Source organism: Schistocerca gregaria, chromosome 1 (genome assembly GCF_023897955.1).
Source record: "Schistocerca gregaria isolate iqSchGreg1 chromosome 1, iqSchGreg1.2, whole genome shotgun sequence".
Lineage (NCBI taxonomy): Eukaryota > Metazoa > Arthropoda > Insecta > Orthoptera > Acrididae > Schistocerca > Schistocerca gregaria.
The window spans coordinates 1,103,020,778-1,103,045,193 of record NC_064920.1 but is presented as its reverse complement, the minus strand read 5'-3'; the positions used below and the strand labels follow the sequence as shown (position 1 = coordinate 1,103,045,193).

The 24,416-nt window shown below is 43.0% G+C and overlaps 1 protein-coding gene across 7 annotated transcripts in view; it reads right to left on the bottom strand.

The window, feature by feature from the left end:
• The window catches only part of LOC126282638 (uncharacterized), a 159,829-nt gene that overhangs the window by 22,077 nt on the left and 113,336 nt on the right, over positions 1-24,416 (bottom strand). For all 7 annotated transcript variants that reach the window (XM_049982215.1, XM_049982210.1, XM_049982214.1 and 4 more), the window contains one exon: positions 19,223-19,400. In XM_049982215.1, the coding sequence (XP_049838172.1) occupies positions 19,223-19,400 (178 nt within the window). The remainder of the gene's footprint in view (positions 1-19,222; positions 19,401-24,416) is intronic.

Here is a 24,416-nt window from a genome sequence, read left to right as displayed (position 1 = left end):
AGTACATCGAGCTAAGCCTTCATAGAATAACAAGAGAGAATGATTGTGGCAAACACAGATCCCGTAACGCGGACAAAGGTTGGTATCATTGCATGAACAGAACCTCTGCCAACTAACTCTCCGACTCGAAGGACTCATTTTGAATGATTTGATTTCGCCTGCAGCGGTCGTTTTTTTCTTTATTTGTGTACTACTGCAAAATTCGGGCCTTAGACAGTTTTCAAGTGTCCCGATAAACGGAAGCAACAGGACTCAACCGGTTAAAAGGTAGTAACAAATAAGATGACAAAATGTGTTAGGATTCATGAAAGCGTACAGTATAAAAATTCTGGGACGGCATATTATACCACAATGGTCTCTCCAAATATTACTTTTGAATGCAGCCCACTGTCATTGTGCTTGTGAGTACAAACGAAGTCATTGTCATAAAGGCCAGAGCACCGTTAATAAAGGTCCACGACGTACATTTAAAATTATATTTATTTCCGGGAACTATCGCTCTCGACTTTCCCATTATGACCGCACATTGGCTACTGTAGGCATGGCGCTATGGAAAATGCTGTTGCAAAAAGCTTATGCGAAACTACACAGCAGACGTACAGAGATCATGTACTCGATATATAGAGTGGATGCACGTAGGTGTCACGATTAGTCATGTCTATCAACTCCCTTCATGTAGAGTTAGGAGTGATGGGATACGTTAAAAAAATGGTCAAGAAGTATAATTTACCAGTCGAGTAAAGTACACTACTGGCTATTAAAATTGCTACACCACGAAGATGAAGTGCTACAGACACGAAAATTAACCGACAGGAAGAAGAAGCTGTGATATGCAAATGATTAGCTTTTCAGAGCATTCACACCAGGTTGGCGCCGGTGGCGACACTTACAACGTGCTGACATGAGGAAAGTTTCCAACCGATTTCTCATACACAAACAGCAGTTGACCGGCGTTGCCTGGTGAAACGTTGTTGTGATGCCTCGTGTAAGGAGCAGATATGCGTACCATCAAATTCCCGACTTTGATAAAGGTCGGATTGTAGCCTCTCGCGATTGCGGTTTATCGTATCGCGACATTGCTGCTCGCTTTGGTCGTGATCCAATGACTGTTAGCAGAATATGGAATCGGTGGGTTCAGGAGGGTAATACGGAACGCCGTGCTGGATCCCAACGACCTCGTATCACTAGAAGTCGGGATGACAGGCATCTTATCCGCATAGCTGTAACGGATCGTGCAGCCACGTCTCGATCCCTGAGTCAACAGATGGAGACATTTGCAAGACAACAAACATCTGCGCGTACAGTTCGACGACGTTTGCAGCAGCATGGACTATCAGCTCGGAGACCATGGCTGCGGTTACCCTTGACGTTGCATCACAGACAGGAACGCCTGCGATGGTGTACTCAACGCCGATGTGTTACAACCCGTGGCTCTACCCTTCATTCGATCCATGCGAAACCCTACATTTCAGCAGGATAATGCACGACCGCATGTTGCAGGTCCTGTACGGGCCTTTCTGGATACAGAAAATGTTCGACTGCTGCCCTGGCCAGCACATTCTCCAGATCCCTCACCAACTGAAAACGTCTGGTGAATGTTGGCCGAGCAACTGGCTCGTCACAATACGCCAGTCACTACTCTTTATGAACTGTGGTATCGTGCTGAAGCTGCATGGGCAGCTGTATCTGTACACGCCATTCAACCTCTGTTTGACTCAATGTCCAGGCGTATCAAGGCCTTTATTACGGCCAGAGGTGGTTGTTCTGCGTACTGATTTCTCAGGATCTATGCACCCAAATTGCGTGAAAATGTAATCACATGTCAGTTCTAGTATAATATATTTGTCCAATGAATACCCGTTTATCATCTGCATTTCTTCTTGGTGTAGCAATTTCAATGGCCAGTAGTGTGCAATGCAATTAAGATTACTGTTACAGCTTTACAATAAAATAGAGCGCCCGCAACTTATTATTACACTTATTATTCCCCCGTACTGGGAAAAAATGGTTCAAATGGCTCTGAACACTATGGGACTTAACATATATGGTCATCAGTCCCCTAGAACTTAGAACTACTTAAACCTAACTAACCTAAGGACGCCACACAACACCCAGTCATCACGAGGCAGAGAAAATCCCTGATCCCGCCAGGAGTTGAACCCGGGAACCCGGGCGGAGGAAGCGAGAGCGCTACGCACGACCACGAGCTGCGGACCCGTACTGGGACCGCGTATTTCTGTCGCCATAGCGGTTTCCATGAGTCCTATGAACATGCAAGGCCTCTGCATACAATACGCGCAAAACTGTCGCAGCTGTGGATCCAAGCTCAGTGCTAAGGACTTCTTTCTCTCTCTCGAGATCCACAACATATGTGACATCTTTTAATGTCATTTAACGCAACATGGTGCAATGTAGGTTTTTCTCAGGTGGATCATCCAAGCCGAGTCAGGTATAGCTGACGGTATTCACAAAGTGTTAAGACGGTTCAGCGCAATATGAAACCTGGAAGGGAGTCCCCGAACAGGACTGCACGACGGGTGAGGGAAGTCCCGGCGTGGCGCGACCTCCATGTGCCACGGAAGGTGAGTGCCAAGGCGGCGCGCCTGCGTGGGCGGTGGGCGGCTGCAGCGGCCTGCATTGCACCGGCTACCAGCAGCACGCGGCCCCGATCCGCGGAGAATGCTGGCGATACCGCGCCCGTTATTCAGGCAGCCATTCCGCTTTCACTGCTTTGTGTCTCGCAGTAAAGACGGTGACCGCTAACACCGAGACGTACTTCTTCCATTTTATGAAGTTCTTCCTATCAACAGAGGCATCAAGTCCTCCGGCAATCTTCACGACTATTTTTCGTAGCGCTACCTTTGAGAGATGAGAGTAGCTATCAAATAAATAGGCAACAAATATCCACAGCGCTTTAAGAATCATAGAATTAAAGACATGACTTCATACACAAACATCAACTCTGTTACTTGAACCAACAAAAATGGAAATACTTCCAACGTTCTTTATTGAGCGTAGGCAGCTCATAGCTGTATTGCTTTCCGGCACAATCTCTCCTATGCTGAATGCAAGTTAGCCATTGTTCACAAAGTTCCTAAATTCTGAGAGAAAAAAATTAGTTTGGGAGCATCCGTATCCACTATTCAGCCCCGGAAGTAGCTCTTCCCCATAACGGAACAGCTTGTCGTGCAGCTTTCGGTGCCCGAAACACCTGAAACACACTCGGGGAAATGTCTGGTGCGTATGATGGATGTGGAAGACAACCAACGCTACTTCTAGGACATACTCTTCCTCATCTTTCAACTATTTGCCTCAGGAATCTGTTATTAGGGAGTATATCCTCCAACATTTTTATTGTATGACTAACCTGGCTGAAGCTTCTCATTGGTAGACTGAGTTTCCACAAGATCCTGTGATCCTGTTCGCAAATGCTGCTGTCCTACATAGAATGATCGCGACGGTACAGCGTCGTGGTGAAATGTAGGAAGACTCGAAAAGATTGCTGCTTAGATTGCCAGTTGATACTCGGCATAAATAAATATAACGTACTACACATAAATAGGCGAAAATATTCGTCATGGTACAATAAGACGATCACCGAACAGGCACTGGAAGCAGTGAAATCCATTAAGCGGGCGTACGGACCAATCTGAAGTGGAACTAGCACATAAAAATAATCGTAGTAAAGGCAGGTGCCTGACTCAGATCCATTGGAACAATCCTCAGGGCGTCTAGCCTGTCTATGGAGAAGGTAGCTTACAAAAACCTCGTTCTTTCCAAAGAAGAGCGGCGCGATTCGTCACACGCTCGTGCAGTTAGCGCGAAAGCGTCAAGATAAGCCTAGTCCAATGGCAGACACTAAGTCACGGTGTGGTTTACCATTACAATTCCGAGAGCGTACGTCGCTAGAAGACTGAACCGATATACTGATACCTCCTCGGTATATTTCGCGAAAAGACAGCGAAGATGAGATAACAGAGGCTCTTCCTAAGCACTCGCGACTGTATGACGTTTAACAGACGGATGAAGGGGAGTGATGACAGTGGTACAGCCACAAGGTGTTTTGCAGAGTATGGATGTAGTCCTATAGTTTTAATTTAGAATCCTCCGTTCACTGCTATCTACATCGATTACATGTACAAACATTTCTCTTAATATTTTCTTTTGGCTCCCATATTCCTTTACTGAATGTTAAAGCTTCACATCCAAAGAATATTTCTAAAATTAGAGTAGCTGAGGAGAGGAATTTGTGAATGACTGCTGATATTTTCTTTACAAGGCAAGGAATTTGTGAATTGCTGCTGATATTTTCTTTACCATTTAGTTATACAGTAAAGAGTTTCCTTAGCTCCAACTATATGTACTTAAAATACATTCAGCTTACATACAGCAGCTCATAGCATATACGTATTAGTTCAACAAGACAATACATAACCGACGTACGTGAAGAAGGTAGGACCATATTGCGTAATTAACTAGCACTCAAGGTGAAAGAAGTCAATGGCAAACCACCTCCGCAAGAACTTTATTTACACGCAGAGCGAGCTATTACGTTTTCTCAACACTCTCGGTCACTCAGGACTTCATCCATCTTTTCTTTTACTTAAAGATATACTTGACGTAATTGCTACAGCCGCTCGGTGAATCAAATGCCTAAGCGTGTCCATTAACGCTATTCGTGGAGACGCAGTGTGTCAGCGGGAAGCTGGCCCTGCCGGCGGCCGGCATCACGCCCAGCGCTGAGTTAATTGGGACGGACCCGTTCTTTGTAGTGCCACCCGATCGCGAATGCCCCACAGCGAAAGGCTGAATCCGGATTTCGCCCGTCCTGGCACGAGCTAATTACGATTTTTGTATTCCGATGGTCTGCCGCGAACACCTGCAGCGCTATACGCAGGCCAGAGCGTCAGGAAATCGCCATCCACAGGAGACCGATAAAGTCAGCCGTCTCTATTGCTGCTCGTAGTTCTGTGGCAGTCTAAATGATGCAGCAGCGCTATTCTATAGGTATTTTTCTATATTCACTTCTATACAGCATTATTCTGTACAAATGACAGCGAAGTGCTTAAAACGTAGTACACCCTTGATTCTGGCTTGTAAAGAGATATCCAAATTCTGTAAATAACTTTTCGTACGACGCCTGCCGCTTTTTCCTCATATCTACCAAATTCGACTGATCATTAGTTCGGAAACTCTATCTTCGGATTGTCTCCGTAAGCGAAAAGATGCGATCTCTGTTTGTTAATCTGATAAGTCCGATCCCACCCACTATAAAGATTTTGAGTACCAGTACCGATATACATTGATAAAAAACTGTCATGAACACTGACCTCTTTTAACGCAGTAAGTAATTTTTAGTCCCTTGAGCTTATCTCCTGTACAAACAGTCCTTTGCATTGTACCAGTGGGCTTGTACGAGTAAATACAGGGCGGAGAAATGGCTGGAAGTCTGGCGCGCTTCCTAGTACCTTAGATATAATAATGCTCGTAAGAATCGAAGAATTATTACTGGCCAAACGAACTCCAATGGAATTATCAAACCTGTCGTAAGACCGAGAACACCATCCTTGTACTGGATCGAGAAACACCATCCTTGTACTACGAACCGTGTAAACTGTTAAAGTTCACAGCTAGATTTGATAAGTCTGGAAGGAACAGTAATTAGTTTAAGGCTATTGTTTGGTACATTACCCACGTCACTGATGGTAACCTACAATGGTACTGGAGAAAATTAGCGGTGACTGAACCAAACGTCACAAAAACTTATATCTTTGACAACAACTATACTTTTCATTCTTCTAACATTGTAAAAAAGACGCAGCATTACTAATAATAGCGTATGTCAGCTAAGAGCAAAATAAGGAAGCACAAGTGAGTAATCAGTTCCCAAACAGGAAGATGCTCTTAGCACGACTGCATTTCATATCTTTGTGTTTAACAGAATGTGGATATAAGTGAGCTTTTATATTAAAGCCTATAATGATACAAGAAATATGGAACATTAGTGTATGAAAAAAGAGCTGCCATACGAAAACAACCCACAAATGCTGTCATTAACACTGATCATGGCGTCTATGTGAGATATATGATAAAACGATGTGTTGGTGCATAACGCTCTGAAACTTACGAAATATTAGTGGAAATCTGCAAATACGTACTACAGCCGAAACTGAAGTATACAGATGCCATAGATTTACTGCAGGGGAGAATTACCACTAGATTATGGTTAAGGCCTTTAAACGCGTTGCACTATATTACCGACGCCATTTGTGATTAATTATGAACGACAGTTTGTTTTATCATCATCATCATCATCATCATTTAAGACTGATTATGCCTTTCAGTGTTCAGTCTGGAGCATAGTCATTTTGCTCTGATTGTTGCCAGCATCATATTTAAAGTACAAGGGAAGCAGCTTGCTAGCCTTACTTGCCCTGGGTCCCAGTGAGTTTTACTCCTAATGGTTGAGGGACTAACCGGTGGATATGGTAGTCTTTGCCATCTGAGAACAAAGGTGACCACGACTCAGAATACGTCTGAGATGCCCAGCCTTATTCCAAAGTAACTGGTATCCCGACTGTCTGGACCACTTACTTGGCCACTGATACGTTGCCCGTGGTTCATGAACTAGGGCATGACAACAGGACCCCACACCATGAGCCACAGTATTCTGTATAAGCAGATATAATTGTCTGGTAAGATTAATCAAATATTTTGTCACACCATGCCATCTGATGGCAAAAAACAAGTAAAGATCCTGAGTAGCTGCACACCAAGAAAAATTATTAAAACTCAAGGAACATTCAGTTTATTTTACACAATTATATGCCAAAAGTGAAAATATCTGCTTTCAAAAGTACTCTCTAGCTGAAAGTTACTAATGAAGTCTTCATAACTTTAGTAGTTCATTGGTATATGTGTCATCATCTGTCAACGGAATAAGTAACACATTTACTGAAGCTAAATGCAGTTTGCGAAAAACTTTGAGTCTATATAACTGCAAAAAAATAAATACAGGCAGCGAATTAAGTGCTGTATAGTGTTTACGTCGGTGTGGATGCGTCAGGAAAGACAAGTAAAAGGAGAAGTGGAATGCGCTGCTGGCATGCGAGCCAACAGCTGAGGGCAGCAACGCGGCTGTTGACAGGTCTGATGTCTTCATTCCACGACGAGACAGTTTGTACTTTTAGTCGCTCCACAACATTCCTGACCTGTTGGTAAAATACGACTCATGAAAATACTTTTTTACTGCCGACATTGGAAATGGATTGCTTCACAGTATTTGATAATTACAAAAGCTTCGTATCAACCGTGAATAACACGCACACGAGCGCATCAGAGTTGTACGACCTCCGTTTTGCACATACACTCGCTTGGACGCCGAGAGCGAGGATGTCTAACGCGACAGAGTAGAAAGTAATACGCTTCTCTGTTCGCTACGGACGCGTGACCTACAAACAGAAGGCTTTTGATTTTAATGACCTATTGTGATCGACCGCTGCGCGTTCACACGCTTCAGGGAACGAGCTGTCGTGGTCTTCATTCCGATAGCTGAGCAGGTGCTTAAACCCAGGGAAAGTCTTCCATGTAGGTCGTGGCCATCCAGTTCCTTGACTCCTCAGCCGATCGCGGCACCGCTACATTCTTCAACCGGCAATGGAGTTGCCCAACGGCAGGCAGATTTTGCCTGGATGGACTTCGGGCTTCCAGTTAACTCGGAGGACGGCTGCCCGTGCTGTCCCCGGCAGCTGATTCGCCCTTGGGGCGGCTCGGTGGCGCGGTCGCGTTCCACTGGTGTCCGTGAACTTTGCCGTCGCTCGGGATGACCAGAGGAACCAAGGAACTACTGTGCCACATCGCGGGAGGCTGTGGGCGACCACTTTTCCCCAGCTGTTCCGCGTATTTAACGTCTCTGGTCTTTCTGTCCTCAGTGAGCATTAGGCCTTTTGTCTAAGACACGTTCTGCGTCTAAAGTTTCGTCTCGTAATGCTGGAGACGTACTCAGAGGCAATAAAGACGTCATCAGCTGATTTCCGAACTCAAACAAGTTCAGCAAACGAACTACTTATATATAATCAGGCCATGACGTCACCCGACCACAGATTAAGATTGTGGAGCCACGCCGGCATGTTATGGAGCTTGTACCGCTCAAGAGTTCGTGCTCTTTACTTTATTTAGTACTCAGACTCACAACTAGGCTAATTTCACTCCTTCTTCTTTTCTGTTATCGTTCTTTTTGTGCTTTTGAATTCCTATCGCCTCTTGTACGTTCTACTGTAGTAGGATTCGACCTCGATAAGACCAGAGTAGCACATAATCGAACTTGCTAGTTCACTGGAGCTAGTGTACCTCGTACGATCTACTGTTGCCGAATTATCCGTGTTGCCCAGACGAATATTTGTCATGTTTTAAAAAACGCCATAGTTCACCGACAAGTAATGATAATAAATACATGTCATTTTGATGCCGCTCGCCCTGTCAGCGACAAAACAAATGGCATCATTTTCAAACATAACTTGGATTCTACTGAAAACACTGACTGATGCCATTCTTGACGCCGTGATGACGTTCCATACACCATTGCCGTCTAGCATGTTTCCGCATATTCGTCAAAGCTAGGCGGAGAAATGGACGATGCGCACGTAATCAATGCCATAACGAAAGGCGACTATCACCCCTGATAGTGTACGTTCTGTTACACTGTTTCACTGTTGTGTTCTGTTTCTTCTGAACATGACTGTACATTGAAGTACCTTGTCTTTCTATTTATGAGTACGGAAAACCGACAGAGTACCGTGCCAGCAAGACATCGGAACAAGTGATAAGACAGTTCCACACAACCGGCCCAGAACAATTTCTATGGCCTATCCAACAAGTCGGTTGAGCTCTGACAGGATGTCATTAAGGTCTGCAGAAAACATGAAGCATGTTGTCGTATTATATCTACAATTGCTAAAACTCTAAATACTGCATTAATCATGTTAAATACGCCATCTGCATTTAACTTTCCCGTATGTGTCGGTGATGTCACTGCCAGCCAATTCGACAACACGGCAGTGAACTACTGTAGTCATCGAGAGTTGTTTAGTATTTTCCCTGCAGATCATACACTTGAAAGCAGATATTAGATGAAATAGCCTTCCGTGAGTGTATAATTGTGCAAAGCAAAAACATACAACTATCTACACTCCGTAAGCAGTCACGAATGACTTGATTAATACTGTAGGACGCGTTGAAGGTTTTAACTCTCGTCTGCAAATACTTCTGGACTGCAGTTATCGTCCAGATTCAGTCATTATAATTTAACGTTAACTACAATTTCGACTCTATTTATAATTACAGTCAGGTTTCCATTTATATTTCGTAATATTTAGCGCATCCTACGTGAACAGCGCAATGAAATCCCCCACGTAAACACTACCGTACCGTACTGACGAAATCATTTGTAAAACGTTTCCGTGTGTCAGGTCTTTTTTATTCTCCGATTGCACATTTTCTAGAATCATAGATTTTAACATAAAACCTCAGTTATCTCCAGGTTCCGTTATGAATAAATTAAACATCTGCACAAACATGTATTTTACTTCGCATTTCAAAATTTGTGACGCTTATTCCAGCACAGTGCCGATCTGATAGCAACATATCAAGATGCTGAAGTATTTCCAAGGAGTCGTTTATTTTTTAACGTCTTAGGGTCTGCCAACGTTGAATGGAAAGCAGACGCGGTACTTCCCGTAGTTGAAAAATATGTAGAAGGGGATTTAGCGTGTACACCCACACAAGGAAGCATTTCTTCTTTTTCTTAGGACTTTCAGGAGAAACGAGGAAAACTTAAATCTCTGTGTATGCTCCGTACTTCTAACCGACGTTCTCTGAAATAATACGCTAGCGCCTCGAATATACGCCAGTTGTATATTCCACTGATGGAAATAGAAGAAAAATGATATCTGAGAAGTTCCGATTTCAAAACGTCCATTCTTAGAAACGCTAGTACGAAAGGTTACGACGCATCCGACATCGGCTCGTGGGTGGAACGATGTGATTTATGCTACATGCAAGGTCAAGATCGCTGCAAGCTTGAATGACAATAGGTGTTCGAAGAAACTGCGAGAACCGTCCGAGCAGCGTACAATGTGCAGGCCGTCACTGTCCATAACCAGCCATACATCACACTGCTAGTCGTGTCTGGCCTTGAATGAAAGAAGCTGCAGCATGAGCACAACTAAAGAAAATAGGAACGCAACAGGAAGTGCGCGTCTCGACTCACTTATTTGCTATGCAATATTACTGGGTGTAATAAGTTTTACGAAGAGAGATACTGTGAACTATGCAGGTAAAACTGGCACCTTAAAAATAACTGACTGCCCACATCTTCTGTAGGCACACGGGGCAAATTATCCTCCCATTATCGCAGTTGAGTAACTCAAAGAATTCACGGAAAAGCCTGCGACTTAATAATAATCCTATGGATTATACGGGCCAGAGAATCAAAATCCTTGGTACAGGATTATACAAGACCGGAGAATCAAAATCCTTGGTACATTCTGGACTACAGAATGTACAGTACTATAGGTGTTAATAATTGAAACTTGTGCTGCTCAAACACCCGAATCAAAGGAGGTAACTCAGTGAGTAAGATGGACTCACATTCTAAAACTAAAACTAAATTAAACTCCTCCCGAACAGTCCATGAAGGCCTAACGGCACCGACCGGCCGCCGTGTTATCCTCAGCCCACAGGCATCATTGGATGCGGATATGGAGGAGCATTTGGTTAGCACACCGCTTTCCCGGTTGCATGTCAGTTTACGAGACCGGAGCCGCTATTTCTCAACCAAGTAGCGCCTCAGTTCGCCACACAAAAAAAGGGTCGAGTGTGCCCCGCTCTGCCAACAGTGCTCCGGAGACTGGATGGTCACCCATCCAAGTGCTAGCCCAGCCCGACAGTGCTTAACTTCGGTGATCTGACGGGAACCGGCATTACCACCCCGCCAACGCCGTTGGCTGCACTCACTTTCGGTCGTCCTAAGTCGTGTTTTACGCGAAACGCTTAAATCGCTTACAGAAAATGTCAGAATGGTACTGTTGAACAGGATACCAGCACATCTTGATGTAGGATTTAAGTCATATCCGCAAATTCCATTACGACAATGTTGGAATTGTTTCTCCGTGAAGACTAAAACTGATTTCTTGCCAGGTACTTTATGTAGACGGGACGTAGAACCGTAAGCAAACAACGTATCACGAGCGACACCACAATCATCAGGCAAACTCAGCAAGACTTCCACTTACCAGCCAAAACACGATCACGGACCTCCGCGAGACTGAATGTCTGTCGCGTTGTTCACACGTGAAAAGCAGAGCAGAGACGAATGGGTAACCATACTAGTGACGATACGAGCTATAATATAATAAAATGATAATATAATAGGATAGGGAATGAATGATAATAAAATGTTGGAATGTGTGGCTTTTTTAAAATGGATGAATTAAAGAGATTAATTCTTTGGCATGAAGGACAAGCACAATAAGCTAGGCATTGCCTGTAACGGGAAAGGAATCATTTTAGTTTATATTTATATAAATGAATCGTCTTCATAGTATTTTATGCGTACCAATTATTAATATTATGTCCGATCGCCGTCTCCTTGACTGTGGCCGTGTTGTTATATTCGGATCTTCGTAAATTTTCCGAAGTACACAAGTGGGCTTCCGTTCTTCTTATTGCATCACTACTTGAAATAATAATAACTCTCACGAATATTCTGTTAATAAAACACTACTATATTTCTGTTCGATGCACATAGAAAATACACACAATGGCGGTCTGCAATTACTCGCTAAAAATGGCGGTTCTCACTCGTTCACTCACTGAGCGAAAACCTTCCTTCCAACAACTCGTACAAGAACCAAAACTGCTCTGTCTTTTAACATCCGAAAGTCAAAAAATACCTGACGGTAGGCACAGGCTCTACGCTGGGCTACTACCACCTCATCTTTTCTCTTTGCTTTTAAAGAGGATGAAAACATAAAAGTAAGAAATGCAAAAGGTATATCACAGAGCCCCACGGCAAATCGGGAAATCCAGCAACATAACCGGCCTTGACAAAGGATAGATCGTTACGGGTAGGCGTCGGGGTACAAGCATCTTGGAAACATCGAAGCAGGTTACCTGTTCTACTGAACATAGTTAAAGGTCAGAGAAACCACGACTACGCGACAAGGTATTGGGCATCCATGCACCACCACAGAAAGTGGATGTTGCACGCTTTTCAGCTCTGTAAAGCAAGCTAGGTAGACATCAGTGACTGATATGCTGGTGCTGGCACAAGTGTTTGATCGCACCGATCAGAACCGTGCCGACCCTACGAGCTCCAATGTTGACAGAACGACATACTCAATTACGGCTGCAGTGGGCACGGGATGATCGAGACTAAAGCGTGGGTAAACGGAAACGTGTCGCAAGGCCGCATGAATCACCAGGCCGACTTTCACATCCAGATACACCGTCCTCGAGGCTGCTGCTCGAAACAAACACTGCGCCACAGACACAGGTTGGTGGGTGCAGTATTATGATACGACAACATTCGCCCTCGCCTCCATGGGACCTGCGGTAGTAATCGATAGCACAACGATAGCTGTTGGCTACGTGAACGTTACTGCAGGCCGGCCGAAGGGGGCGAGCGGTTCTAGGCGCTACAGTCTGGAACCGCGCGACCGCTACGGTCGCACAGGCTCGAATCCGGCCTCGGGCATGGATGTGTGTGATGTCCTTAGGTTAGTTAGGTTGCAAAGCGATTTAGAAAAGATTGCTGTATGGTGTGTCAGGTGGCAGTTGACGCTAAATAACGAAAAGTGTGAAATGATCCACATGAGTTCCAAAAGAAATCCGTTGGAATTCGACTACTCGATAAATAGTACAATTCTCAAGGCTGTCAATTCAACTAAGTACCTGGGTGTTAAAATTACGAACAACTTCAGTTGGAAGGACCACATAGATAATATTGTGGGGAAGGCGAGCCAAAGGTTGCGTTTCATTGGCAGGACACTTAGAAGATGCAAAAGTCCACTAAAGAGACAGCTTACACTACACTCGTTCGTCCTCTGTTAGAATATTGCTGCGCGGTGTGGGATCCTTACCAGGGGGGATTGACGGAGGACATCGAAAGGGTGCAAAAAAGGGCAGCTCGTTTTGTATTATCACGATATAGGGGAGAGAGTGTGGCAGATATGATACACGAGTTGGGATGGAAGTCATTACAGCATAGACGTTTTTCGTCGCGGCGAGACCTTTTCACGAAATTTCAGTCACCAACTTTCTCTTCCGAATGCGAAAATATTTTGTTGAGCCCAACCTACATAGGTAGGAATGATCATCAAAATAAAATAAGAGAAATCAGAGCTCGAACAGAAAGGTTTAGGTGTTCGTTTTTCCCGCTCGCTGTTCGGGAGTGGAATAGTAGAGAGATAGTATGACTGTGGTTCGATGAACCCTCTGCCAAGCACTTAAATATGAATTGCAGAGTAGTCATGTAGATGTAGGAGTAGTTCTAAGTTCTAGTGGACTGATAACCTCAGAAGTTAAGTCCCATAGTGCTCAGGGCCATTTGAACCATTACTGCAGACTACTTGCATTCTGTGGGACTTGATGTCTTCCTCGACCCGGATGGCGTCTTCCAGAACTATCGTGCCACAAGGCCAGAACCGTTCTACAACGGTTTGAGGAGCATGATAGTGAGTTCAGGTTGATGTACTGGCTACCTACCGAATGTGGCTGACTTGAACCGAGTGGAATATATCTAGAACACTACACGCCAACTCCACGCCCCACAGGCCACCAGTCCGTAATTTACAGGAATTACGCGACCTGGTACTGCATACTTCCGTGAACCTACCAAATGCTTCTCGAATACCTGCCACGCAGTTACCGTTGTATTGCGTTCCAAATGTTGACCAACACCCTATGAAGAAGATGCTTAAATGTTTCAAGCCTGCCCCCTTACTCGGTGGGTATTGAATTAGCCAAATGCCCCATTTTTCTGCTCACAAAAACCACTCATACATTTGCAGGAAACCTGGGTACACTGTAAAAATGATACTTTTCAGTGACAAGAAATGCTATACTTAAACGCATACTCTAAGCTACTGCATACTGCTGATGTAAATCTTCAGCGTTGGCGGGAAAAAATGCAAATGACCGTAACTGCGCACATTATTTACCTGCCTAAATGTGAAGGCCAGTCGAAATAAAGTGCGGCAAGTGGACGTACATTTTACTTTATATTTCTTGCTTTCCATGTTGTAAACTTAATGAATCCCGTAAATAGCAGTGGTGTTTCATTTTCTTTCTAACCTTCATTTCTTGCTCTTGTAAGTATGGACCGCCCGAAATGGTCTGGGCGTGTCTTCTGTTCTAGAAGGAGAGCAAGGGGCGTTCTCAATCGAGAGTATTTGGGTGTGGATTCAGAGTTCCGGCATTTGTCTTATGACCAAGAGAAGCTACCCGAAAGCCTTGATCGCTGTTGTTGGGACAACATCTCAAGTCGAAAACATGCTTGTCCACTGATGTGCATGTCGCTGTTTGTATACGTTTTCGAGTGTGAGGCTGACGAATTGTATTACAGGTAAGGACGTTTACCTGACCGATGAATCAACTTCATTTCTTATTAATTCTAATTTAATCCGCAATGACGGCTTATTCTTGGCGGTGCAATTCACTATAACAATGCCCAATTGCAGCTTCTCTGGTCTTTTACTTAGGAAATAAATTAGTACAACGCGTTCGGAGACACTCTGCTGACAGATGAGTACGCAGAGAATCACTTGCTATCGTATCGTTCTACGAAACAAAGCAAAAGTTTAATATCTAATGAAATCTTCACCTCTTCCTTCAACGTGAGTCATGCTCCGAAAACAGTGTTAGAATTTAGTGATTTGCCGAGGTAATGAAATATACCAACGTTGGCAATAGAGGAGGGCAGTGCGTCGGTGAAACGAAGGCGACAATTCGTTTGGTTAACACCACACGACAGAAACAGAACTTTTATGCCATATTAACGACAGTATAAAGTATAGCTACGGACATATTCTTACGTAGTATGGCAACTTGGTGGTTTCTTTGCCTGTATTTTGCTTGGCTGCGAAGAAAGTGGGCTCGAGGAGGGGAGGAAGATTAATGGGCCTATATCACGGAGACAATAATACATGCAAAAGTAGTTAGCTTAGAAATAGTGGTGTCTTGGCTCGATTTTTCTAATACCTTGGGACTTGCTGGCCTCGTTCCATTTGCTTGGTGCCGTCCTTCTGCTTCTGTTGACATCCTAAAAGGCATCAAGGATATCCGGATTCATGTTTGCGAGGTGACAAAACAAAACGTTTTGTGCGTGTGTGTGTGTGTGTGTGTGTGTGTGTGTGTACATGTGTGTATGTTTGACGTGTTCCTGACAACAGGCACTTTTTTGGAACGATGCTCTGGAGCAAGGAAAATGCGGTGTTGTTAGCTGAAGGATGAAAGGCTCTTCACTGAGTAATTGTAATTACCAGTACAACACACACAGTGCGACTGTAATAGCTTCATGCGTAGGGATGTCACGTTGCAGCAGAGGAGCTGCAAGGCCCGAAACATAGGATAAGATCTTCTGGAGATATCAGACTTTCGATTCAAAGTGAAGTTTTGCAATCTTAGGTGATCCAGTGCCGTAGAATCTGGCGTTTCATATGTAAAATGCAGCGATGAAAAGAGAAGCGAAAGAAAAATAACGTTAAGATGAGGAGATGGCTGTTACCAATCCCATGTGAAATACGAGCGACCGTACAAAATGTGTGGAGAGCCAGTTTCAAAGAGAATAAAAGACGATCTGTTATTGTCATTAAATCCTTCATTTGTGTGGCCATATTGTCCGTAATTGCTTTATAATTCTCGAGGGTGTTTTTGTTTTGTCGTTGCAACGACAAAAATGCGTGTTTTTTTCTCACCAGACGCGTTTCCCTTTATTGAGGTAAAGCATCATCAGTGGTCTGTAATTAAGTTATTTAGATTTTGATTTGTTGTAGGATCGAAAAACAATTCGTTAACTATATTTTGGTTTGTCCTTATGGTGATTTTCGCTTGATATCTCGCTTACATCGGGAAATGCGGTCTGCTAGCACATCGATTATGTTTATCTTCTTTGGACACCTATTCTCCAACGTAAGCGAGACAGCAAGCGAAAATCACCGTAAGTACCAATCAACATATTTTTAACTAATTGTGTTTCGAACCAAAAGCAAATCAAAATGTAAATAACTTTATTACAGACCTCTGATGATGCTTTACCTCAATAAAGTGAAACGCGTCTGGTGGGAGAAAAAAAAAAACACGCATATTTGTGATTGCAACGACAGAACAAAACTACACTCAAGAAAAGATGCACTATCGATTCGTTCTCCTCTAACAAATGTTGTTGTTCGATCTCTTCCATCCAAATTTACTCTCATCCGAAAACCAAACACAAACATATATTCATCATTTGGATTTGGAGCTCCTTGTGTTGACCGTGTTTGCGGTTAAAATTGTTGGATGTAGGATCCGCCAGTTATGCAAAACACCTCTTTTTTTCTCAGTACTTAAACATGTTTCAGCACCACTGTGCCACCATCAGTGCGTTTCCGTTTATTTATTCTTTACACTTAGTGTTGTACAGCAACCATAATCACACTGTATTTTGGTGAAGTGAAAAGTGCTTTTACGACCTTATTTGTGGAAAATACGTGTTGCATTTACGTGTGCATCACGACACCTCACCATAATGCGGTGAATAAAAGAGCTTGCCACATGAAAACATGACAAGCTACCTGTAGTACATAATACACAAGTGATCCTGAAAAATAATGCACACCTAGTGTAAGGAATAAGATGATGGCACAGTGGTATTGAAACATATTTGGGTACTGAGAAAAAACGGTGTTTTGCATAACTGGCTGACGTCACATCCCACAAATTCAAACACAATCAGTTCGCGCAATAAGCTTTCAGCAAACGTTCTCGCGCGGTAAGTGTATCGGCAACTGGAGGACGCTACGGACGTTAAAGATAATACGGATATATGAAATGCCGGTGAAGTACCCTCAGAAGATACTAAAACACGTATCTCATGTTGTTGTGGTCTTCAGTCCTGAGACTGGTTTGTGCAGCTCTCCATGCTACTCTATCCTGTGCACGCTTCTTCATCTCCCAGTACCTACTGCAGCCTACATCCTTCGGAATCTGTTTAGTGTATTCATCTCTTGGTCTCCCTCTACGATTTTTAGCCTCCACGCTGCCCTCCAATACTAAATAGGTGATCCCCTGATGCCTCAGAATATGCCCTACCGACCGATCCCTTTTTCTAGTCCAGTTGTGCCACAAATTTCTCATCACTCCAATCCTATTCAGTACCTCCTCATTAGTTATGTGATCTACCCATCTAAACTTCAGCATTCTTCTGTAGCACCACATTTCGAAAGCTTCTATTCTCATCTTGTCCAAACTATTTATCGTCCATGTTTCACTTCCACACTTGGCTACACTCCATACAAATACTTCCAGAAATGACTTCCTGACACTTTCAATCTATACTCTATGTTAACAAATTTCTCTTCTCAAGAAACGCTTTCCTTGCCCTTGCCAGTCTACAATTTATATCCTCTCTACTTCGACAATCATCAGTTATTTTGCTCCCCAAATAGCAAAACTCATTTACTACTTTAAGCGTCTCATTTCCTAATCTAATTCCCGCAGCATCGCCCGATTTAATTTGACTACGTATCTCATAGTATGCCGAAATGTGGTGTACTGATACCTGGATTCTCTTCGACTGCATGCTGAATTCTATCTTCCAAATGGGCGTACGAGTAAATTATCCACCTCCACCGACCGTTTGTGATGTTCCTTCCCACAGTTGTAAACAGGAGCCCTGATACGCCCTGTGTGTCAAAATGCGTAATGGACATAGCTCGCAATTCAAGTCCGGCAGCGCCACAGGTTTCACACTGGAAAGTCTGCCGTCTGATATGTCTCTGAGAACTAACTTTTTTATGTTATTGTCTGACTTCAGAGCCAAGAAAGAGAAATTTCCTTGTTCGAACCAAAGGTGGCTTTTGACAATGTTGACTGGAATACTCTCTTTGAAATTCTGAAGGTGGCAGAGGTAAAATACAGGGAGCGAAATGCTATTTACAATTTGTACAGAAACCAGTTGGCAGTTATAAGAATCGAGGGGTATGAAAGTAAAGAGGTGGTTGGGAAGGGAGTGAGACAGGGTTGTAGCCTATCCCCGATGCTATTCAATCTGTATATTGAGCAAGCAATAAAGGAAACAAAAGAAAAGTTCGGAGTAGGTATTAAAATCCATGGAGAAGAAATAATAACATTGAGGTTCGCCAATGACATTGTAATTCTGTCAGAGACAGCAAAGGACTTGGAAGAGCAGTTGAACGGAATGGACAGTGTCTTGAAAGGAGGGTATAAGATGGACATCAATGGCATGTAGTCGAATTAAGTCGGGTGATGCTGAGGGAATTAGATTTGAAAATGAGACACTTAAAGTAGTAAAGGAGTTTTACTATTTGGGTAGGAAATTAACTGATGATGGTCGCAGTAGAGAGGATATAAAATGTAGACTGGCAATGGCAAGGAAAGCGTTTCTGAAGAAGAAAAATTTGTTAACATCGAGTATAGTTTTAAATGTCAGGAAGTCGTTTCTGAAAGTATTTGTATGGAGTGTAGCCATGTATGGAAGTGAAACATGGACGATACATAGTTTGGACAAGAAGAGAATAGAAGCTTTCGAAATGTGGTGCTACAGAAAAATGCTGAAGATTAGATGGGTAGATCACAAAACTAATGAGGAGGTACTGAATAGAATTGGGGAGAAGAGGAGCTTGTGGCACAAATTGACCAGAAGAAGGCATCGGTTGGTAGGACATGTTCTGATACATCAAGGGATCACCAATTTAGTATTGGAGGGCAGCGTGGAGGGTAAAAATCGTAGAGGGAGACCAAGAGATGAATACACTAAGCAGATTCAGAAGGATGTAGGCTGCAGTAGGTACTGGGAGATGAAGACGCTTGCACAGGATAGAGTAGCATGAAGAGCTGCATCAAACCAGTCTCAGGACTGAAGACCACACACATACACAACCAAAGGTGTTGGAGGAGACTGAGAGGGGAGATACTGCTGTACGGATACTGGTGGGGCACTCACTTGTGATGAGAACGGCGAACATGATGAGGAAGCCGGCCGCCGTGGCGAAGTACTGCCGGATGCCCTTGGCCTCCCGCTGGAGGATCTCGAAGAAGACGACGTAGAGCAGCGTGCCGCACGCCAGGCCCTGCAGCGTCGCCGTCGCCGCCGACGACCCCACGCTGGAGCCCTCCTCCGTCTGCAACAGGCACATCCCGTGGTCGAGACACGTCGTTCACCCATCAGAAATAAGAGTAAAATTGTGGGGCACTGCTCTCTGGAGGGCTCCAAGTGATAGACGCTGCCGCCCTAACGTGAACAGTTGTGTTAAATTCTTGTGATTACAGCTTGATAATAAATTCAACTGAGAAAAGCACACCACAGAACTGCTGAACCGTCTTAACAAATCTCTATTTGCAACGCAAATTGTGTCAGACATAGGGGATATAAAAATGAAAAAGCTGGGATTATTTTTTGGGGTAATTCATCAAGCCAAGGTAAAGTTTTCCGGGCACAAAAACGTGCAGTAAGAGACGTATGGTGTGAACTCAAGAACATCCTGCAGAAGCCTCTTTAAGGAACTAGAGATACTAACTACTGCTTCCCAATATACCGGATGATCAAAAATAACCACGGAATAATGTAGATAGAAAGGTACAAATTGACACACACGTTTGGAATGACATGGGGTTTTATTAGAACAAAAAAAAAGGTATTGCTAGACGCGTGAAAGATTTCTTGCGCGCTTCGTTTGGTGATGATCGTGTGCTCAGCAGCCACTTTCGTCGTGCTTGGCCTACCAGGTCCCCAAACCCCAGTCCGTGCGATTATTGGCTTTGGGGTTACCTGAAGTCGCAAGTGTATCGTGATCGACCGACATCTCTAGGGATGCTGAAAGACAACATCCGACGCCAATGCCTCACCATAACTCTGGAAATGCTTTACAGTGCTGTTCACAACATTATTCCTCGACTACAGCTATTGTTGAGGAATGATGGTGGACATATTGAGCATTTCCTGTAAAGAACATCATCTTTGCTTTGTCTTACTTTGTTATGATAATTATTGCTATTCTGATAAGGTGACGCGCCATCTGTCAGACATTTTTTGAACTTTTGTATTTTTTTCGTTCTAATAAAACCCCATGTCATTCCAAGCATGTGTGTCAATTTGTACCTCCGTGATTTATTCAGTTTTCAAACTTATACTGACTTTTTGATCACCCGGTATTTATTCTTTAATGAAATTTGTCATTAAAAATATATCACTTTTTCAAACCCAACAGCTCAATTCATGGAATCAATGCTAGAAGTAAGAATAATCTTTACAAGGATTTAAAGTCACTTAGTCTTCTACAAAAGGTGTGCATTATTCAGGAACACACATTTTCAATAACTTGTCAGCAGCCATAAAAAGCTTAACAACCAATGATATTCAGTTTAAGAGAAGCCTAAAGGATTTATTGGTGGACAACTCCTTCTACTTCACTGATGAATTTCTCAGTAGAACCAACTGATTTGTGTGTATTTGTATATACATATATATATCAGTAGAATATAACTTCTGCACAATTTCAGTGCAGCAATGTGTTCATTGTAAATAAGTGTGTATGTGTATGTGTATATATATATATATATATATATATATATATATATATATATGTGTGTGTGTGTGTGTGTGTGTGTGTGTGTGTGTGTGTGTGTGTGTGTGTGTAAGTACAATCTAACTTCTGCACTTCAGTGCAGTGATGTGTTCATTGTAAATAAATATTATAGTAGTTGTATTACATGTTTATTACCTTATAAATAAATAAAACCTTTTTTATTTTAAATTCAGTGCATTAGTATTTGTAAAATGATTCTTTCATATAGCGTTCATTAAAAAATGACGAACATTCCACTTGGGACCTGTGGAGTGGTACATTATCTTATTTGTTTGAGTTGTAAATATTTGTCATGTATTGTTGTTTCTCTGACATGTTCTACATCCTGGAGGACCTCCTCACTACGTACCAATTGGAATGAAAGTAAATCTAATCCAATCTAATCTAAAGACACTCTCTGTGCTGCATACACAAGAACCGCAATCCGCAGCACGACGCACCAGATAAACGGATCTGTGACTAACGAAGAACAGCAAGAAAAGTCATCTAGAGGAAATACACTGTCATATAGACTGGAATATTATCTGGAGACATTTACACAGAAAAGCTGTATCGAAGTTTTGTCATATGATACATGATGGTGAACGAAAAAATGCAAACAAACGAAACATCATAAAACATTCACTTCAGCACTACGTACACACGTGAAACATCTGGTCTCCTTGATACGCTTACTCACGGGTTCCCCTGCGAAACCTCATCTCAGATCTAGTCTTACATCCCAAGGAGACTTGCGGGTACAGATCACACAACTGCAGATTGCACTGATGTAACGGAAATGGTGAGGCCGCAAAAGCTGCGATACACACAATCAAAAAACAACGCAGCAATGTCAATGGTCGGACACACGGCTACTTACAAAACTCACAATCGATCAGCCGTTTTCAATGGTTAATTATTAGTCTTATATGCTACTAGAACTGATTCTATAAACCAAACTTTCCTGACGCTCCTCGTATGAGAAGAACTGTGTTTTATATCTCTTACTTCTACACTATCACATTCAAGTAATGGGTGAGGGACGGTGGTGTAAAGAGGCCACTCTAAGGTAAATTGAATTTCCACCAAACCATGGCTATCGGTAGAAAGTCGTCTTTTGCATATTCTGAATTAACATAATATAAGGTAGCTTTCTAAATATTTGCAAGTAAAAAAATACATAGTGAACAGAATGAACATTGCGTAGACACTAGTCTCCCGAAACTAATAGGGTAAAGTGGCCAGTCCACACATACATACTCGGAAAGTGGACATCAATCGCCGGCCGCAGTGGCCGAGCGGTTCTAGGCGATACATCTGGAACCGCGCGACCGCTACGGTCGCAGGATCGAATCCTGCCTTGGGCATGGATGTGTGTGATGTCCTTAGGTTAGTTAGGCTGAAGTAGTTCTAAGTTCTAGGGGACTGATGAGCTCAGCAGTTAAGTTCCATAGTGCTCAGAGACATTTGAACCATTTTTTGGGCATCAATCCTCTTTCAGTGTCATGAAAGGAGGATATAAGATGAATATCAACAAAAGAAGTTACTCGGAGATGAAGAAGCTTGTACAGGATAGAGTAGCATGGAGAGTTGCATCAAACCAGTCTCAGGACTGAAGACCACAACAACAACAACAACAACAACAACAACAACCTCTTTCAGCTGAAGTAATGCCTTATCGGCTGGGCGTCTTCCTTTAAGTGGAAACACTTTGGTGTTCTTGACCTTTTTACTCTTGTTCTTTATTGAACAAACTTCATAAGTTTCCCGCAATCTTTTTTACCACCTACAGCATCTCCTTTTTTCCTAGAGCTCTTCTTCTCAACGTATTACATAGAACCTGAAATTGCTTTCCTCCAACTGAAGAATGCATCTAATCATTCTTTAGCGACTCAGTCGCATTTTCCATCACAACGCGGTCCTATGTTCGTTGCTTCGGTTTCTGGACATATTTTCTACGCATCATGATGCTCTAGTATCTCAAAGAATACCAAGTAGCTAAATCACACGGTTTTCAATCAGATTTTTGCATTACGGGAAATATATGAAAACAGAGGTGGTTTTCTGGTTTTAAATAACATTAATTTATTAATTCAAAATTGTCACAACGGGGTGCAACGACGGGTGGTAGTTTTGAATGTAATAGGATTTAGAAATCAGTCTGTAGTATTATGTGTGATGCATTTAAGTAACAAACTCTCAGTGGGGTAAAGAGATTGAAAATAGACTTTTGCAAAAAATGCCTGACTTGGCCACTTTTCCCAACGTGTAGCGTGGCCACTTTTCCCAATAGGATGCCATGTCAGCATTAACGGTTCATAGATGAAACTATCAAACAACATGAAACTACATTTGCACACTAAAAACAGTGTTTACACGCTGATATTGAAAACAAGTGTTGCTCTAAGTTTAAATGATGTAACAAGGATAATATAAATGACTTGCCTGAAAAATTTTACTTGAAAATAACGGAACAAGCTTCCTCTGTGAAATTCACTGACAACGATACTGGTGTATACAAGAACTGATGTGATCCATTCTGGCAGCAACGCTGTTCAGGCCAAAATATAGGCAATGGCCGCTTCGGGCCCCCTCCCATCCTCTCTGACCACTTGGCCCACCTTCCCCGTTTCATAGTGTGGTTGGTGAAGATGGTTAGGGAACGTTCTATGATTACGTCTCATGCTGACGATTATTCGCATAAATGTGTGGAAACAGGACTTCGAGAGAATGTTGATCTGTGAAAGGCTGGAATTTCCGTACCGTTATTCTACATCTACATCCATACTCCGCAAGCCACCTGACGGTGTGTGGGGGAGGGTACTTTGAGTACCTCTATCGGTTCTCCCTTCTATTCCAGTCTCGTATTATTCGTGCAAAGAAAGAATGTCGGTATGCCTCTGTGATGACTCTAATCTCTCTGGTTTTATCCTCGTGGTCTCTTCGCGAGATATTCGTAGGAGGGAGCAACATACTGCTTAACTCCTCGGTGAAGATATGTTCTCGAAACTTCAACAAAAACTGAGCTACTGAGCGTCTCTCTTGCAGAGTCTTCCACTGGAGTTTATATATCATCTCCGTAACGCTTTCGCGATTACTAAATGATCTTGTAACGAAGCGCGCTGCTCTCCGTTGGATCTTCTCTCTCTCTTCTATCTGGTACGGATCCCACACTGGTAAGCAATATTCAAGCAGTGGGCGAACAAGTGTACTGTAACCTACTTCCTTTGTTTTCGGACTGCATTTCCTTAGGATTCTTCCAATGAATCTCAGTCTGGCATCTGCTTTACCGACGATTAATTTTATATGGTCATTCCATTTTAAATCACTCCTAATGCATACTCCCAGATAATTTATGGAATTAACTGCTTCCAGTTGCTGACGTGCTATCATGTAATGAACAATGAAAGGGACTCCCGCATCATTTCTCACAAATATTATCTGTATTAGTTGGAACAGGGCCTCAATTTCGAACGAATACGAGAAAACCGTCCACTAGAGTTCCCTGCTCCCAGAAAGTACCAAATACAGCTGGCATTGATAGATGGCGCGTAGTGAGGGCCGCGCCCATAA